We start from the raw sequence: 19,862 nt of genomic DNA, 5'->3' as shown, positions 1-19,862 counted from the left end.
AGTTTTTTCCTGTTCTCCCCACTCCCCTTTGCCTCCCATTTCTTTCTTTCTCCTCCCATTTGCCAGGGAGCTGATTCTTAAGTCGAGAACCAGCACGACGGAATGGGTGGGCTTTCAGGTAGAGAGAGCTGGGAGGGGGTTGGGCCTTTAGTCATTCAACAAACATTGAGTTCACGCCCTGATTGAAGCACGAGCAGTCAGAGCAGAATAGGACACTAGACACAGCCTCACGGGGAGACAGACACACCAGTAAAGGTGACAGGATGATGCTCTAGGACAGGTCTGGGCTGTTGGGGTCAGAAGTCTGTACTTAGCGGTCAAGGACTTCATTAATAAAAATCCACGGGACACAGTTGCCGCTCTCCCTTGGGCTTCGGCCTGGGAGGCAAACCCTTCTTGAGACTGTCCCCTACGCTGGGAATCGCGCCCTAGAGTCACAGGCGGCCGGTCCCACCCCCTGCGTCCCCAGTCGTGTTCTCCAGTGGAACTTCCCTAGGAAAAGAGCTGGAGGCTCGAGGTCCGGGAGGCCGTGGCGCCCTCGGGACTCCCCGATCCCACGTTTGCCCGCGTCACCCTGTCGCCCCCACCCCGAGGGGCACCCTGCTTGGAGTGGACCCAGCCGGGTCCTGCCCGACGTCCGCCCGTTGGGGCCACATCCGCCGCGCGCCCCAGCACCTCCCACCGCCTGCTTCGCTCCTCCTCTCTCCGGGTCGCCAGTCCTCCGCTGCAGGTTCAATCCCCGCAGGGACCCGGAGCACGGGGACCCGAAGCGCCGTTGACCGTCTGCCCTTGCAGCCGAGACCCGGCCAGGGGCACCTGCGAGCCGCGGGCACCTCTCGGGGCGACCGCGGCGGGCTGACTGGGCATGCTCAGCAGCGGGGCGGCCGGGCGCCGCGGGAGCCAAGCGCATGCACTCGCGGGGCCAGGCGCCGGCCGTCCAGGGGCGCGGCGCGCAGGCGGCCGCTCTGGCCGACGCCCTGGCCAGCCTGGGCAGGACGCGAGCCAGGATGGCCTCCCTCACGGCATACGGTAACGGCGGGCGGTCGCGGGCTCTCGGGGCGGCTGGGGCGGGCGGGGCCGGGAAGCCGTCAGAGCATCCTGGGGAACTTCGGGGTTCGGCTCCCGAGAGGGTCAGGAAGGAAGGGAGGGGGCTGCAGCGCGCACTGCGTGGGGCTGGGGGTCCGACGCTCTGCGGGGTTGGAGCTGCCCGAAACCCGGGAAGGGAGTATGTGCAAAAGGAGTCGGTGGGGGTAAAAACGCCCAAAATTTGGGAGGTGTCTGGGAGCTCTGTGTCTCCAGAAAAATCCCACTAGCTTCAGAGCACCGAAGGGAAGGGATACGGGTGTTAAGTTCGTTTCTAGTGGTGCGAGGCTTGGGAGTTGGGAGGTCTGCGTTCAGTCAGCGCTTGCCTGGTCCCTGACTGACCTTGGGCAAGTTATTTAAACTTTTTTGTTCCTGTATTTCTCCATCTGTAAATTAGAGATGAGAACATCTCCCTGACAGATGCTGTGGGGTTAAAATAATATGCACCAAAATATGCTTTTAATGCAAAAAAAAAAAATCAGCTTGTAAATAAAAGTTCCATGGGAATAGAAGGCATCATTCCCCCCCCCCCGCCCCCACCGTTTTGGGTTAAAAAAAATATATATATATATTTATTATTATTATTATTATTATTATTATTTCTTAAAGGCATTGCAGAGTTCTGAGGAAAGCAAAATGACAGTATGAAGGTTTCCAACTCAGGTAGAAATCCCAGTGCACTGGGGAAGCCAACAAGGCTTTTTATCAACATTCCTGCTTGCGTGGAAAAAGCAATTCTCTGTAGACCTTTGTCAGAGATGCTGCTGAGATTGGGTTATAGGAGGGAGAAACTCAAGTAGACCTCCCCCCTCTTCCCCTGGCAATCAGTTGCTGTGATAACATCTAGTTTTGGCGTTTTAAACGTGAAGCGGATGAGCGATTGTTGGAAAATGTTTTGCAGGGACATCTCCCAAGCCTGGGATTTGGGGGGGATTTGCTGATCTTTGGTATGGTTGGTATGGAGGCTTCATTCTGCAGGCCAGTGATGTCCCCTGCTCATTTTACCAAGGTTAAAGGAGTCAGTGTCTTTTTTTTAACGGGGGATATAACTGTTTAAAGGGATCACTCAGGTGGCTCTGAGGGTTTGCAGTTGATCCTTGTGAACTGATAAGGAATTGTGAGAAGATTACCAATTGCATACTAGTGACTTTTTTTTTTTTTTTTAACTTAATGCATCTTCTGCTGGGCTGTGAATTGTTCTTACTCCTGCCACACATTTAACACAGAACATTGTCATTCTTGGGTTACCATCTGGGGATAATCCAACATTCTGATGGTGTTTTAGGCATATTCATTGGCAGGAATCTATTTTTTACACCTTTTTTGATCAGTGATCCATCGTGTTGGATTTCACATGCTACTCTGTGGATACTGTCAGTGATAGTTAATAATAATCAGTTCTTTAAATTTCTAGAAACTTTAAAAGCTTAATTGGGCACCTAGGTAGAGAAAATGAAATCAGAAGAAGTGAAATTGTTTTTGAAAAGCAAGTATATTTCAGTAATTAAAGGAAAAGGGTGGCAGACCTTTTGTTTGTTTGTTTGTTTCTTTTTTGGCAACAAAGAATTACACAGGTTTCTCTTTAGGGCCTTTAAGGGAACTAAAACAGACTTAAATATATATATCAATTAGAATTTGTGCTATTTTAAATATATTCTTGACACGCTCTTCTTTCTTTCCATCCCTAACGTGGTGAATACACTTGGCCACAAAGTGCACATTAATTCTTCAGCCCATAGCAAAGTGACCCAAGACATGACAAGATAAGTTAGTCCATCAGGGTTTCCATTCTAGTGAACAAATTAAGGAAAAACAAACTTGAGGACATTCAATATATTCCTCACCTGCTGAATGTTGTCGAGATCATTATCTGATGAGAGCTTGGCCCAGTCTGGAACCTTCTACAAATCATCTCTCTGACAACTGAACTGCTTTAAAAATGTTCCCTTTTGGTTCTGTTGGATTTGGATTCAGATATCATGATGGGGGATGATCTAAGATTCTTTCCTGGAACTTATAGGGTTCAATTTTTGTATTCATTTGACTGATTTAATAAATGCCTTAGTCCTATCTTTAGCACAGAATGAACAGTTATACTGTAGACTGTGTGTTTTAGGTTCCTGAGAGAGAAATTTGGCTTACGTATGCATTTCATTAGCAGCAGCCTCCAGTAAACCTCATTAGCTTCCCATCCAAATATGCATTTTTGATCCTGTATTGGAACTTGTTCTGTATTTTAGCATGAATTTTTACTTTTAGACAGCCGTCTAGGCTTATATATTCTGGAAATGTGAAATGAGATTCAGGTAATCAGTAACTGTAATATGCACTCTAACAAATATATGTTCAGTGGATGATGCAGTTTTTAAAATCCTGGATTTTTAATGCCTCAACCTTTTGAGCTCACCACTGATTTTTCTTTGCTTGTCTTTTAAATGGTTTGGGTTCTTATCCACTTTTAGCTCATTATATAACCAAGTGCATGACACCAAGGATGGGTGACAAGTCTCCTTTAGAAAGAAATGGCTGGGACTTGATTTGTTCTTGGCCATGCAAAAGAAGGCAGAGGGGCTATGTTCTAGTCTGAACTGGGAAGATGACTTGTGGTTGGACCTGTCAGCTTCGTATCTGAAGAGGCTTAATATGGGGCCCAAGTTGCTTATAGAGCACAGTGGGGGTATTTTAGGGAAAGTGTCTCTGAGGAGATATTTCAGCAGACATCTAAATGAAATAAAGGAATGAACCATTGCCTTATGTGGGGGAAAGAGCAATCCTGGCAAAGGGAATAGTGAGAGCAAAGGTCCTGGGGTAGGAATGAGTTTGTCATGTTCAGGGTTAGCTAGAAGGTCAGTGTGGCTTGAGCAGAGAGAGCAAGTAGAAGACAAGAAGGAAATGTAATCAGAGCCAGTATTATTCTTATAATTATTCTCCCTTCCCCCCCCCCCCATTCCTCCTATCTCTTAAGTTGCTTCTTTTTGGAGTTCTGTTTATATTGGTGTTTGCCTGGGTTGTGTCCTTGAGTTTATAATCTTACTCTCAACCATTTGGAAGACATTGATTAGCCACCTACCAAATGCTGGACAATGACCCTGAATGCAGAGTCAGTCCCTTGGTGGGATACCTTTAAACTGGGGTGGTGAAGTTTTCTGTATTTTAAGTAGAAGTGTGGGGTATGCTGGGACATAATAATGGTTCTTTATGTGAATTACCTTAGTTAAATCTCACAACAACTTTTAAGAAATTGGTCCAGTGTTAGCCCCATATTCATTTGAAGAAATCGAGGCATAGATAGGTTGAGGAACTTATTTAACCTCACATAATGAATGGGGAACCCCAGTGCAGATTTAGAGTTTGACTCTGGAGCCTGGGGTTACTGTTAATTAGGAGGAGGAAGGAAATGAACAAATGTGTGGATAATTCCAGGCAAAAAGCATGGCTTGAGCAAAGGCCAAAAGACAATGGGGGGCAGACGTTCAGTACTGGTAATTAGAAGAGGAAGCCGGGGCGCCTGGGTGGCTCAGTCGGTTAAGCGTCTGACTTCAGCTCAGGTCACGATCTCATGGTCCGTGAGTTCGAGCCCGGCGTCGGGCTCTGGGCTGATGGCTCAGAGCCTGGAGCCTGCTTCCGATTCTGTGTCTCCCTCTCTCTCTGCCCCTTCCCCGTTCATGCTCTGTCTCTCTCTGTCTCAAAAATAAATAAACGTTAAAAAAAATTAAAAAAAAAAAAAAAAAAGAAGAGGAAGCCAAGCCTAACCATGCAACATGGAAGTGAAATGGGGCAGAGAGCATAGGACATAATTTCCCTTCGTGCGACTTCGTCTTTATTTCGGTGACTCCCCAGTGGAACTCACCAGCTCAGAACTTCTTTCTTGTGTGTGCTATGCTTTTATACTTAGCTGTTGGCTAGACATCTCTAATTGTATGCCTCTCTGGCCTTTCAGCTTAGCTCAATGTGTCCAAAGGAGAATCCGCTCCCCCCCCCCACAACCGTTACCTGTTTCCCATAGAATAACTGCAGCTCTCCAGCTGCTGAGGTCAAACTATGTACCAGGCTCTAGCCTGGACCTAGGAGGGCCTGAATGAGTGAGATCTCATTATTTCTCTCATAGATGGCAGCATCAGCTAGAGGAGACAGACTTCTAAACAAAAATTATAATGCAGTGTTGTTGTAGTGGGGCGGGGGGAGGCTGGGAGGAGTGAGGGATAGGTCAGGAACAGCTCCCTGGAGGGGATGATGTTAAGAGGCTAATTGGGAGAAGGAGGACATTCCAGCAAAGGACAACAACATGAACAAAGATAAAGGGGAGAGATGGCAGGGCGCATAAAGGTAGCTGCCAGGACCACATGTTCCTAGAGTGTGACAACCTGGAAAGGTTGGCAAGGACCATTGTGTTCTATGTAGGCACCTAGGCCAGACCCCTGGGAATCGTCTTTGACTCCTCTCTTTCTGGAACATACTAACCATAATACCTTGGGCAAAGGGATTCACCTCCTGTGTCTCAGTTTTCTTATCTGTAAAATGGGGTCACTGCAATAGTACTTGTAGGTGCATATGTGTGGTGCACAGTGAGTACTCAGTAAGCATGAGCTGTTACTATCAACTTCTCCTCCAGCTGATATACTCTCAATCACCAAATCCTGTTGATTCTTCTTCATTAACATATTTCTACTCTATTTTCTCCTCTTTCTGCCCACTGTTCTTATGTTAGTGGAGGCCACCACCTTTGCAGTAGCAGCCTCCCATCTGGTTTCTCTACCTCTAGTTCTAATCCCTTCTGGTCCCATTTGCAAATCTGATCCTGTATTCTCCAGCTTAAAACTTTTCAGTGGCTCCCCTCTGCTTACAAGTCACAATTTAACCTTCCTTGTTTGGCAAATAGGACCTTAAGGAGCTGACCACCCTTCTCTCTTGTGGTCCCAGCACCCCACCTTTTTTGGGACACTGGTGGTTTAGCATGTCTGATTACATCAGGCTTTGTCAGGTGTCTGGACCTTGGCCCATGCTCTGAAACACACCTCCCTTCTCCTTTACAACACTCACTCCCCTTTCCCTTGGGGATGTCTCAGGGTAAGTCCTCTTCCACCCAGCTCTCCGTTTTGTTTTGTGAATATTCCCCTTTGTAGGTTGTAAAATCCCAAAGGACAAGGATGATATCTTTTATCTTTGAATTCCTGGTGCCTAGCGCAATGCGTGACACATAGTAGGTGACCAGTACTGGGGTGTCTGAATAACTGCATAGACTGTGTCAGGGGGCAGTACACTGTGCACAAGTTTTTAAAACCTCATTTTCCTATTGCAAATAACAAGCAAAATAACTTTACCCTTCAGAAAAGAGGAACAAGCAAAAGACCAAAAGCGTCCACACCATGTGGTACAATCAGATGCATGCTAACTAACTGGAACTCATGCTTTATTTACAAAATAAATCCAAGGAGGTATTTGATGACTTCTCTTGTTTTTGTCCACCACCTGGCATGCTTGTTATTATGCAATCCAGACACTCATGGTCAACATTGATTAGGATCCTTTTGATTAAAAAGCTGCAGCAAAGCATGTACACATTTTTCTTTCACCTTCAGCCTTCACATTTTAAAAGTCTCTTTCTGGGGTAAGATTAAATTAAAATTTTATTTTGATCCTGCGAAGAAACATCTTAATCTTTTCCTTTAAAACATTATGTTCTTTGTAATAGCCACATGGAGTTTTCTATTAGAGCATAGTCCTAGACAAATAGTTCACAGCTACTAAGGAAGTTTCTAGAATAGATGTGTTTTGTGAGTGCTTACTATGTGCCAGGCACTGTTTTAGGTTCTGGAGGTAAACAAAAAACAAAACAACAACCACAACAAAAAGCCCGTTTTCATGAATCTTACATTGTACTAATAAGAAATGGATCTTTACCTTCTGGAAAAAATGAAAATAGAATATAGGATTTTCAACACTGAATCAAATAGGTAATGTGGAAAAGAAAGGAAAGGAAAGGTTTTCTCTAATTAGGGTTCATGAAAGGGCTTTTGTCACTGTGGAGACTGTGAGTGGAATCAAAGGGAAGCTGAGCTAATGAGTATCAGGCACAGTGTTTAAAATTCAGGAATGGTGATTAATGTATTTGAAAGCTTACTAGAGGCTTTGGCAGACATTCATTGTGTCTTCTATGCATTAGGCAGAGCCAGACACTGTGGGCACAAGATGAATAAAGGATGGCCTTGCTCTCCAGAAGTTTGGGTCTAGCACAGGTCTTGTGGGGGATGCAGAGGCTGCTACTATGAGTATTGTTACAACTAGTACCTCCTAGTGCTGTTGCAAAAGTCACACGAAAGAGCAAATGCAAACATTTTATGAAAACCTAGAAAGCCCTATGGCAATTTAGTATACAGCACTATGATGTGTTGTTTTTATTGCAGTAATAAAGAAATCTGTTTTTATGGGAAACACTGTGTTGAGTGGAAACATACTTTCTATACTTGGATTGATTCATCAGCACCTTAGCAAGACCTCCCAAGACACCAGTTCCTACCTGGGACCAGACTGTCTACTCTATGTGGTGGGCAGGCAACACTTTTCGAATGAATGAATTTCAGTCACAATATAAAGGAGGAAATTGAAGCCTAGGGAGATTGGGTGGTTATATGGCTGGGAGGAAAGAGTGGGTCCTGAGTATTAACTTTTCTGTAAGCTATAAAATATACAGCAAACATGGAATAAATCACAGCACTATTTCTGGGGAATAGATATATGGATATGTACACACACGTATCATTTTATATATAATTTTTTTAACATTCATTTTTGAGAGACAGAGACAGAGCACGAGTAGGGGAGGGGCAGAAAAGAGGGAGACACATAGGCCAAAGCAGACTCCAGGCTCTTAGCTGTCAGCGCAGAGCGCAACACTGGGCCCTAACTCATGAACTGTGAGATCATAACCTGAACTGAAGTCAGATGCCTAACTGACCGAGGCACCCAGGTGCCCCATCATTATATATATATATATATTTTTTTATTTATTTTTGGGACAGAGAGAGACAGAGCATGAACGGGGGAGGGGCAGAGAGAGAGAGGGAGACACAGAATCGGAAACAGGCTCCAGGCTCTGAGCCATCAGCCCAGAGCCTGATGCGGGGCTCGAACTCACGGACCGCGAGATCGTGACCTGGCTGAAGTCGGATGCTTAACCGACTGCGCCACCCAGGCGCCCCTTCATCATTATATATTTTTAATAGTACGTTCTGTAGAACGCTTTATAAACAATTTAAAGTGATTTAAAAAAAAAAAATCAGCTGCAGTAGGCAGCTGTAGCTCCTGCTACACAATGAATATGTATTTTGTAAATTAAATAGTATTTCCAGTGCACTAGCATGGATAGTTATTAATGGAATTGTATGGTGAGTTTGTTTTTGTAGATTAGTAGCTATGCATCATTTATCTGTTTGGTGAATTCTTGAGTTTCCTCTGTCCATGTGTATAAGCAGATTTATGATATGATCTTAAGGGTTTAGTGAAAACATTTTCTTTCCTTTTTGAAAAATTCCCTTCCTTTTTATTTATTTATTTTTTTTTGGAGAGAGGCTTTCCCAGACTTAGTGGATTCCAGGGGAGGGCTTTACCTCAGTCTGGAGTCCCTCAACGAGCAACGCTGGCACCAGCTGGAAGTCTATTTAAAATGCATTTGTCAATTATATCTCAGTAAAACTTAAAACAAAAAAGGAAGAAAAGAAAGAAATGTAGACTTAAAGGCCCACCCCAGACCTATGAAATCAAGATCTTCATTTTTTTAAAGATCTTCATTTTAATAAGATGCCAAGTGATATGCAATATTAAATTGTCCTTATTTTTACTAAATTTTTGTTTGCTCCACCAATCAATTATTGTGTGTTAAAATCTTTCCTTATGATAGTGGAATTTGTCAGTTTCTCCCTGCAGCTATTAACTTTTGCTTCATATATTTTGAGGTAGTTTTATTTTGAGCACACAGATGTTATCTCTTCCTGAAACATTGAACCTCGAACCTTTTATCATTATTTATTGACTCTGTATACTTAATGATGCTTTCTGCCTTAAAGCTTTTTTATCTAAAAATAACATAGCTACTCTGGCTTTATTTTGGTTAGTATTTGCTTGCTTTATTTTTTTCTTATATATATCTTTTACTTTTAACATGTCTGTGCCCTTATATTTTGGGCATTTCTTTTGTAAACAGCATTTGATTTTTTTTTTTTAGAAATTCTTCTCACAATCTCTTAAATAGCAAATTTAGACCGTTTACATGTATTGTGATTCAAATATATTTGAACTGAATTCTACCATTTTACTTTGTATTTTCTTTTTGTCTTATCTTTTATTCCTGTCCTTTATTCCAATTTGTTTCCTTTTTCTAAATTAATTAATTTTTTTTGTGTGTGTGCTAAATCCCCTCTCCCATTCTTCCCCACCATCTGTCTCTCCCTCCAACACAACAAACTGGTTTGGAAATATAGTCTATTTCTGTTGTTTTAATAATTGCTCTTCTAGTTTCACTTAAACCATACTTAACAAATTCTATACTTATTCATCATAGTTTTTTAAACTATGAATTTAATGTATTGACCTCTCCCCTGAATAGTTCTTTACTTTGAGCACCCAACTCCTGGCTCCTATACTATTATTATTCAGTATTTTAGTTTTATTCTTTGTTTTTAAATTTCCCAAATTAGGTATTATAATTATGGTTTTATATTGAGAGTTTTGTTTAGGTTTGCATACATATTTCCTAGAATTCCACAGTCAGTGGAAAGATATAAATAGGCTCAGTGCTTTCTTTTTCCCCCTCTGGTTAAGATGAAAGTAAGATAGATTGCGTATTGAAATGGGTGAGGTTTTCTTTTTGTTGTAAGAGCATTCTGTTTATGAGTATAACCAAAATAATTTGAGATCAAAAAAGTGTGTTAATTTTGCTACACGTTTCTGATAACAGAAGTACATAAGATGATGTCCACCTTGTTCCCTGGGGAACCTCAGTGCTTAGCACATCAGAGAAATGACTATCACAGATACAGCACCAGATACCAGAGGACTCTACCTAACCCAGCTTGCAATAATAATCTGTTCTCCTTCTGTCTTCACCTCTGCTCTCATGTAAGACAAACATGGGTTTTAATTCCAGCTTTGTGACCTCTCAGAAGTGTGAGTTCTGCATGTTCTGTAATTTTGTGAACCTCTAGTTCCTGATCTGTATAGTGGCATAATCATACCTACCTAATAAGAGTTGTTTTGAAGCTTAAATGACCTAGGGATGTAAATGAAATAATCAATGTTTAGCATGGTGCCTGGTAAAGGTCAAGTGCTCAGTAACTAGTATTATCTGATTCTACCACTATCTCATTTTCTTAGATATTTTTTTTCAGAATTTGCATTCCTGGTTTGCCCTGTCATGATTTCTGCCCCTCTTTATTTCTTAAAAAAATTACTGTGAGTTATAGTATATGTACGGGGAGGGGGGAGGGAGAGAAATTTATAATTTAACAAATAATTATAAAATGAATACCATGTGACCACCACCTAAGTCAAGAAACAGAACATTTTCAGTACCACAGAACCCACCCCTGCTGCCCATACTCTCCCAAATCTAAGTTGCTTCTTTTCCACCAAATGGAACCACCAAATGCTAATTAATTTGTTACTTTTCTTTTTTTTTAATGTTTTATTTATTTTTGAGAGAGAGAGAGACAGACAGAGTGTGAGCAGGGTAGGGGCAGAGACAGAGGGAGACACAGAATTCAAAGCAGGCTGCATGCAGGCTCTGAGCTGTCAGCACAGAGGCAGACATGGGGCTCAAACCCATGGACAATGAGATCGTGACCTGACCCTAAGTCAGAGGCTTAACTGACTGAGCCACCCAGGCGCCCCTCTACCATCCATGTTACTTATCTTTACCATCCACATATGCATCCGTAAACAATTTAGTTTTGTTGTTGACACTTCACCAATAGAATCACGAATTGTTTTTCGGTTGCTTCTTTCATTCAGCATTGTTTGTGAGATGGATCTATAATATTTTGTGTAGCTTTACTTCATTTATTTTCTTTGCTATATGGCATTCCATTTTATGGATATCCTCATTCTTTTGCAGTATAAAATAAACATTAGCTGACACTAATTGAACACTTTCTATGTGTTGCCTTATAGGGTAAGTGCTTTTATTATTTTCATCATACATATAAGGAAACAGAGCCTCATAGAGATGAAGTAATGTGCCCAAGGGTTGGAGCCAGGTGTCTAATTTAGATACTGACTCCAGAACCCTCAAGGTTTATTAATCTCATTCATAGTCTCAAGTTTTCCCACTAGTTAACCTGATTCTTTTCTCTAACTGCAATTGGTTCCTAAAGGATTAAATGGATATTTAGCCCTCCAAAAAAATCTAGCTTTTTTGTTTTAATTCCTGTACAGGGTAACATCTTCCTTTCCACAGAGTCATCTTGTTCCAAAGATGGAAGAACAAGTATAAAGTATAAAGTATAAATTTTTATACTTTTGCCCTTTGAGTCTCTTCAAAATATTGCCACCAAATTGTGCCCTAGTTTTACCATTCAGCTTTTGTTCAAATTTCAGTTGTTTTACCATTAAGTTTTATTTACAGCCTCTTTCCATGCATTCATTCCTTATTCAAGCATCCTGTTTCTTTGTTGATTACTAATTTCTAAGTATGCTTTTCTCCTTCATTTCTTTTCTCTTCTCCCCATGCATAGCTACTTCTGGGCTTGTGAATCTCTTTCTCTGTATATATTTATTTATATATCACCTTTGATGCCATTGACCTTATCCCTTGCAGGTCTCCTTCTTTCCAAAAATCATTTAAGGACAGATCATTAGTTAAGGGTTTATGAAGAATTAGGAATGACAACTTTAGAGTAGCTAGGTATATGTTAGGTCTGGATTTTGTTGATTCAGCTGATTCCACAAATATATACTGAATTATTTGCTAACTATGCATTTGTGTAGCCTATTTATTTTTATTAACCATATCACATCACCTCCCCAACCACCACTAAAAAAAAAGTGAGATAAGCATTATTGTCACTGTCAGGTAGAAACAGTCAACAGGCCAACCAAGTTATAAGAGTTTGTATGCAGAAGAACTGGGCCAACACTGGCCTGCAGATTCCCAGCCCAGTGTTCTTTTTGATCCCAGCCACCTCTAATGAAGTTATGCTAACAAGAAGGGGAAAATGGTCATTTTTTATTTTTTTAATTTCACGCATCCTTTTTTCTTTCTTGCAACCAATGAACATGTACTGAAGATTCACCTGATGACAGGCACAGCACTAAATTCTGGAAATTACAAATTGAATAAGGCATGGGTATGCTTTTGACAAGCCCATGGTTTAGGGTCCATGTCAACCAGTGCAGTCTTGCCTGCTCAGTGCTGTTGGGGGCGTGTCTGATGCTCAGGAAGCACCTTACAGAGTGGGGATGGTCTGGGGATGTTTCTTAGAGGATGAGTTGGCCACATGCACTTACTAAAATTATTTTTCCCCTGTTAAAATTAGTTTAACTTTTACCTCCCTGTTTGTGGACATACAGTGGCCTTTATGTGGCTTCTGAGGGCCACCACCATTTCTCTGCCCTCTGGCTCACCATTTGCTTTTTTAATATTCCCCAAGTGCTTTCAAACCCCAGGCATATAGGGACATCCCTGCAGAAGCCTCTCATTTCCTTCTTTTCATCCATGTACCTGCTATTATTTCCTCCCAAGAGTGTTTACATATAAAGCTATCTTTTCTACCAATCCATATTGTGCTCTCACTAAAATCTGACTCTCAGAATGTTTCTCTAAACCCTTCTCTTGGAGCACAACTGACTTATTCTTAATAATTATTTATTTCCCTCAGACCATTTGTAGATCAGAGTTCCAAGGTTTTCCTAGTATTACATACTAGGAAATATGTTATTACATAACATATTTAAATAGTTCTTTTAGGTCAGTTTTGTAACCATGATCATAATAACTCTTTGTCATAACCTGAAAAGTTTTATATTAGAAAATATATATTTATTTTGATATTTTAAAATCACTTATTTGTGCCCTGCTGTGTTTCATAAACAATTTGAAATGTTCTGATCTCGATGTGGGCTCCATTCTGCCTCATGCTGTCGTGTGACCCTGGTGCCCAGAGTCTCAGCCTTTCCATCAGAGAATAGGGTTGGGCTGGGTGGGGGCTGATGACTGCCCTGTCCGACCTCATGCGTGAGGTGATGTGGATGAAAATGCTAAGATGCTATGTCAGTGGAGGCTTTGGGTTTCTTTGGCTCCTGTGCCTACAACATTTTCTGTTCACAATTGTGAGGAATTCAGTACAGCGTGTTGTACTTTTAGCTCTGAAGGGAGCTGCATCCACGTCTGTGGTATCCACTGGGACATCTCCCATGGCTCGGCCACCCTCACTGCTCATCAGGATTATTGCAGCGGCCTCAGAAAGGAGTCTCTTTGCCTCTCATCTTGCTTCTTCCAGTCTGTTCTCCACATGGCCTCAAAGTGACCTTTCTAAAGTGAAAATGGGATCCTGCTCTTTAGGCAAAATCCAAACTTGTTAACATGGTTTATAAGACCTGTCGTAGTCTAGCTGCTGTGCACCTTTCCTTCTCTTCCTGTGTTCAGCTGCTAACTCAGGAGGCTGTTTGTGGCCTCTGAGCCTCCAGACATAATGAAGCCTCTGCCTGGATCTTTTCCCTCAGTTCCTCCCTCTTTGGCTTAGTGAGGTGGTACTCATCTTTAGGTTTAATTTATATGTCACTTCCTCCCGGAAGCCTTCCCTGCTACCCTCTCTAGATCAAGTGTTCTCTTGACTGTCCTTGCACTTCAGCATCCTTTGTCACCCCCCTTACAATAATAGTGGCATCCAACTGAAATTGCCTGTGTGGGGCTGTCTGGATTGTTGGCTGAACGTTTCAAGTGCCTGGCACTGAGCACTAGGTAAGTACCAATGAATGAACTGATAAAGGAGTATGAGACTGCCCAGAACAGGGAGCTGGTTAATCTACCAACGGTCATATATTTACACTGTGTTCGTGGTGTCTATCAGGATGTAATCCACTGTCTCTTATTTTCTTAACAGACAGAGATGTGAGCAGTGGGAGTTATAACCTTTCCTCCGCAACGACAGGCAGCTACTACAGTTGTGTCAGCCAGATCACCATAGGTGAGCAATTGTGACATTTTGTTGTATAAAAATTATTATTGCCTGGAAAGGCCCAGGGTAGTATAATAGCAGGAGTCTGTGTTTCCAGAATCAGAGCAAATGCTTGCGGACTTTCTTGCTGGGGCACCCTCTTGTGGATTGTTAGTGCTTTTGCATGGATATTGCTGGAGGCAATATGGTTAGAAAAGCTAAAAAAAAAAAATCCCCACGTTTTCCCAACGTTTCATCATTTACTTTAACTCTTTAATTTGTATATCACCTGATTATTATGTACTTGATATTAAAACTGACTTTTTAAGATTTATATTTATCTATTGCTGCTCTTGGCCTTCGACATACATTATTTTGCTTAATCAGGACTGTATGAGGAAGGTATTATTACTTTTCCATCTCACAGATGAGAAAATTCGATCTTTACCATCTAGCCAATAATTAATGTATCCATGGTTTCAATCCAGGTGTGTTTGACACTAAAAGTTCATGCTCTAAAACACTATATCATCGTTTCTCAAACCTTAGTAATGTGGACACCTATAAAAGCAAATAATGATTATGAACCTCTAAAATTGGTTTAAATTATTTTTATTATAATAATACTTAAGTATGTTCAAACATAAAACTAAGTATAAATACCTTATAGCCATACCAATGGTCATACAAATCAAATTGAATTTATAAATAAAGTTTAAAACACTGTAAAGCAAAAAATTACAAATCTATCACATTAATATTATAGACATCATTATTTTGCCAAAATGCAATCACTTCTTGTAATGCAATGTGGGACTGGCTGCAGCAGCATGGGATCTTTGAGTTGAGTACAACTTTACTGCTACGTATTTATGATAACTCTGCTCTGCCCCCGCCTTTCTCTGTTCAACTCACTGTGAAATCTCTGCTAGTGCTGGTGAGGTTATTGGATCTTCATTTGGTATGGATGCACCTTGACATATCCATCTGTCTCCTTTTCTCATTGAGTGTACCAATTGGTGCCAACTTGATGGAAACACAAAAACAAATCTAGGCACTAAAATTAAGTGGTAGAACTTGGTCTGCAATATGCATCTATTAATTTTTAAGTGATTAAATTAGATTTTACATGAAAAATAAAAGCAGTTAAAAAAATTCTTGTGGAGAGTTCATGGACCCTGGTGTGAAAACACCAAACAACCTTCAGTGACATTCCTAAACACATTTGTTGAGTAGTGGGAGGTTCAGAGCAGGAGGGTGACAAGATGAATGCATGGATGAAAGAAGGGATTTTGATGGTGAACAAGGTAGATTTCATGCCAGGCAGAGGATCTCACGTCATAATAGAGTAAGTAGCTGTGACTTTAATTTTGACTTGAGACGGTAATGAACTTGGCAGGTGCGATAAAGAGCAGGTCTGGAGGGAGAGGTGTGGGAGAACTGGCAGGCCTAGTCATTGACTGGATGAGGGAAAGACAGAAGTGCCCTGAGACTTTGATTCAGGGTGACAGGGAGTCTGAGCCATCTCTAGAAATATAGGAGTCAGGAAGAGGACTTGATGGCTACTGCTTGGATGTGGTGGGTTTGAGGTGCCTGTGAGACTCCCACCTCAGAATGACCCACAGGAGAGAATGGGCAGGAGATGAAGATATTGGCATTCTCTGCACAGAGGAGTCAGTAGAATTTTTCCAAGAGGATGAGATTATAAGAGTCAGTATATTGAATGAGTGGAGGGCCAGCTCCCAGTCTTTGAGGGAGGCATAGTTGATAGAAATAATGACAGAGGTAGGAAGACCAAGTGAGCATGGTTTTTGGAAAGCCTAGGGAATTTCTAGGAGAGGCTGAGGAGGGTTAGAATTCAGGGACTGCCCTGGGGACATCCCCGAGAGCCATGGCAATGGATGGTGGGAGGGAAGTTAGGTTGCAAAGTTTGGAATAAAGAGTGAAGAGCTATGAATAGAAACTTATCTTTTAAGACACTTGTCAATGAAAGTGGAGGGTAAATAGGGAGGACCACATGAGAGCTTTCTCCATGCCAAGCTCTCTTCTAGGTACTTTTTCTGTATTTACTCATTTAATCCTCACAAAAATCTTATGAGTTAGATGCTGTTATTTTCCCCATTTTTCAGATGAGGAAACTAAATTCTAGAGAAGTTAAAAAGTTCCTGGAAGATGCATGGGTAGTAACAGCTGGGATTTGAACCCAGGTAATCTAGCTCCCATTAGATGACACTCTTGTTATTTGCCATGGGCCTAGTGCCCTTTCCTGGTCTTTTTGGGTTCCCAGACCCAAGTTCAGTGTGTGTGTGGGTACCCTCCCCCCACCTCCACAGTACAAAGCGATTTTTAGACACCAGCCCAGTGTCTGAGATTTCAATTCAATTCTTACACAAAAAGTCACCTTCATTAGTAACAAGACATCCTTGTCACTAAATTTTATGGCTCTGAAGCATTTTCAGGTACTGTGTGTGGATGAAGACCAAATATATCTGGAAAATATATTTTGGCCATCTCAATGACCAAGTATATATTTATTATAAGTCATCATATTGCACCTAGTCTAGCCAGCTTCGGCCACTATGTCAGCATGTTATGGGTTGAATTATGTCCCCTGAAAAGACATGTTGGAGTCCTAACTTCTGAATGTGATCTTATTGGAAATAGGGTCTTTGCAGATACAGTCAAGTTGAGATGAAGTTATTCTCCATTAGGGTGGGCTTCTAATCCAGTAGAACTGGTGTCCTTGTAAGTAGAGGAGAAGAGACACAGAGACACACAGGGAGAACATTATGTTATGATGAAGGCAGAGATTAGAGGGATATATCTGCAAGTCAAGGAACACCAAGGATTGCCAGCACCATCAGAAGCTAAGAGAAAGGCATGGAACAGATTCTCCCCTAGATACTTCAGAGGGAGCACAGCCCTGTCAACATCTTGATTTCAGACTTCTAGCCTCCAAAGCTATGAGAACAAATTTCTGTTTTCTTTTAAGCCATCCTGTTTGTGGTACTTCCTTAGCAGCCCTAGGAAACTAAGATAGCAAGTCTTACTGCCCTAGTGAGTCGCTTCTGAAGGGGAGGTGGGTATGACACTTAGTTTTCTCAGAAGGTGATGGGGTAACTGAAAGGCTCTTAAATGTTGCTTTGGTTCCCTGACTCAAAGTGGCTGAAACCATAAGGAAATTTATTTCACATAACAGGATGACCAGATGCAGGCCTGCCGTTAGGACCAGATGATTAAGCTATTCAGTGATGTTGTGAAAGACTTTCTCCCCTTTGCTTTCGTGGGAGAATTTATCTTAGTGTGGCAGCCATCTGGCCACCACAGTTCCAGGAATTGCATTCAGACACAACAGTGATCAGAGGGAGAGGAGCTTTGGTGCCTTCCTCAGGCTTTGACTTGAGGAACTGCGACTTCCCCCTGAAGCCCTCAGAGACTGCTCCTATCTCAGTGAGCAGGATTGGGTCACATGACCACCCTTGAACCAATCATTATTCAGAGGAGATGAGCATCTCTTTAGATGAATCAGAGTTCACGCAGAACAAAGAGGAGGATGTCAGCTTGCCCTGAGTGCCATGTCTGGGTAGGGGTACCCTCAGTTGCCAAAGTGGGACTCTGTTGGAAGGAAGGAGGGGGATGGATTCTGCACAGGCGTCAGGCAGTGTTCACTTCCCACAGTCTGTCCAGTACAAAATGCTTTTTGCACTTTGCAATATTTATAGTAAAGGCAGAAAATAATTAACAACCGTAGATTCCAAAGTACTCGAGGGAGGACAGATTTCTGGATCATCCAGAGATGTTCTTTTTTTTAAAGCTCTTTTTGTTCTCTTTCATTTCCTGCACTGCAGTCCTTCTCCTACAGAATACTCCATTTAAGAAAATAGCATACTCGTGGACTCCCTGTTAATAGTTCCTTGTAGGAACCTATGTCCTGCCAAAAGAAAAATTGCCAAACAAACAAAATAACAACAAAAACAACTAAGAAACAGAAAAAGTCTCCTTCTGAAATCCTTCTATTTATCCATGAGACTCTTGGATAATTCCTTATATTCTGGTAGTGAACTCCCGGAGAGATTAAATTGAGAGATTTAAGAACTTCATAGTTAATTGATATTTTTTCCTCAAAACAGTTTATAATTTTTGAGTGTTCCTTACATGTCTCTCTTCACAATTTGGGGTGATGTGTTGACATAAAACTCCAAGGGAACTGAGACCTTTGCTCCTACCCCACTGTCCACCAAGGGATAGGATAATGGGTGAGGGAGAATGGGTTGGCTACCAATGTGGACATTTTCTATTACTTGCCTCTTAGACATTTGGGTGCCAGCTGTTCCCCTGGATGGTTCCTTATCCTCTCAAAATACTTTGACCTCATTGCGAATTTAGGCTGATCCATTTATACTCCATTATAATCATGCGGAAATGATCATAGCTAATTTGTATCAATAGCATGAATTAAAATATTTGCTAATGAACTCCATTTCTGGAGTAAATGATGTGGTGATTTTCTAAACTAAAAAGAAGAAAAGGCTTGTTAGCTATGTGAATGATGCCTTTTCAAAATTAAGTGTATACTATTAGTCAGCTATCATAAATTTTATAAAAGAAATGGTAAAATCTGAAGTTGAGGAGAGTGCAGAGTTCCTTGGGACTTTTAAACATAACATTTCTGCACTGTGCTCTATTCTGTATAATGACTCCAGAGGAGCTTAGAAATGTGGAAAGAGAAGAGGGATTTAAGCAAAGTTTCTGAATGAAGGATCAAGGCAAGGAAGAACATGGTCCTATTATTATTCTGGTAAAAGGATTCTCTGGTGTAAATAGAAGGTGATACGTCTTCTAGTCTTTAATAAAAACATAATGGAACATCAAGTTAAATGGAGACTTCTGGAATTGCATTTTATGGCCCAGTAGTAGGAGCTGTGGGAGAGTACTGATCACACAATAAACAAGTTTGCATTAGAGGTTTAGTCAACAAACATGGTCAGGGCAGTTCTGGGGTCACCAGCATTCAGTTTAGTCTTATGCGACTCTGGCTCCATTGCAGTTCCAAGAGCCCTCACTCAAGAGAGATGCTCACCTTCATCACAACATTCCATGTAGTGGAACTCACCTTGTAGGAAGGTGACTTACCAAGAAGAGTCTGAACAATCCAGTAGGTGAGTTCTCAGGTTTGTCACCATTTCCCTTTCCTTGAGTATTCTGGTCCATTAGGATTTGTCTGTGAAACATTGTTCAGAAAAGAATAAATCACCTAAGAGTGATTTCTAGGGGAACGGGCCCCATTTCAGGCCCAGAATCCCTCTTGCTACCTGCTCTATTAGCCAGATGGGACGGCTTAGTGGTCGTGAGTCTTACTTATCTTCAGTGAGCCTGGGCTTGAATCTTGACTGTTAACTTCCGTGGAGCGATAGCTCAGACCTTGGGGAAGTAATAATGTCCTTTGGCCTCAGTTTTCTTATCTGTCAAATGGGAATATTAGCATCTGCCTGACATGGTTCTTGTGAGGTTTAAATGAGGTGGTGCTGGTAGATCCCTTAGCACAATGCCACTAAGTATTAGACAGTATTGTAATTTTTAGCAGATTTATTATTTTATGACAGTGAAGCCGGTTGTTTATTCTTAGGTCTC

At 41.7% G+C, this 19,862-nt stretch overlaps 1 protein-coding gene across 3 annotated transcripts in view; it reads left to right on the top strand.

Annotated features, from left to right (window-relative positions):
- Positions 1-713: 713 nt before the first annotated feature.
- The window catches only part of ANO4 (anoctamin 4), a 426,134-nt gene continuing 406,985 nt past the window's right edge, over positions 714-19,862 (top strand). For all 3 annotated transcript variants that reach the window (XM_058741647.1, XM_058741645.1, XM_058741644.1), the window contains exons 1-2: positions 714-1,029; positions 14,178-14,261. In XM_058741647.1, coding sequence (XP_058597630.1) covers positions 909-1,029; positions 14,178-14,261 — 205 coding nt within the window. In that variant the 5' untranslated portion in view covers positions 714-908. The remainder of the gene's footprint in view (positions 1,030-14,177; positions 14,262-19,862) is intronic.

The sequence above is a fragment of the Neofelis nebulosa genome, chromosome 8 (genome assembly GCF_028018385.1).
Source record: "Neofelis nebulosa isolate mNeoNeb1 chromosome 8, mNeoNeb1.pri, whole genome shotgun sequence".
In the NCBI taxonomy this organism is placed as follows: Eukaryota; Metazoa; Chordata; class Mammalia; order Carnivora; family Felidae; genus Neofelis; species Neofelis nebulosa.
This window is presented reverse-complemented; position numbering and strand designations above follow the sequence as displayed.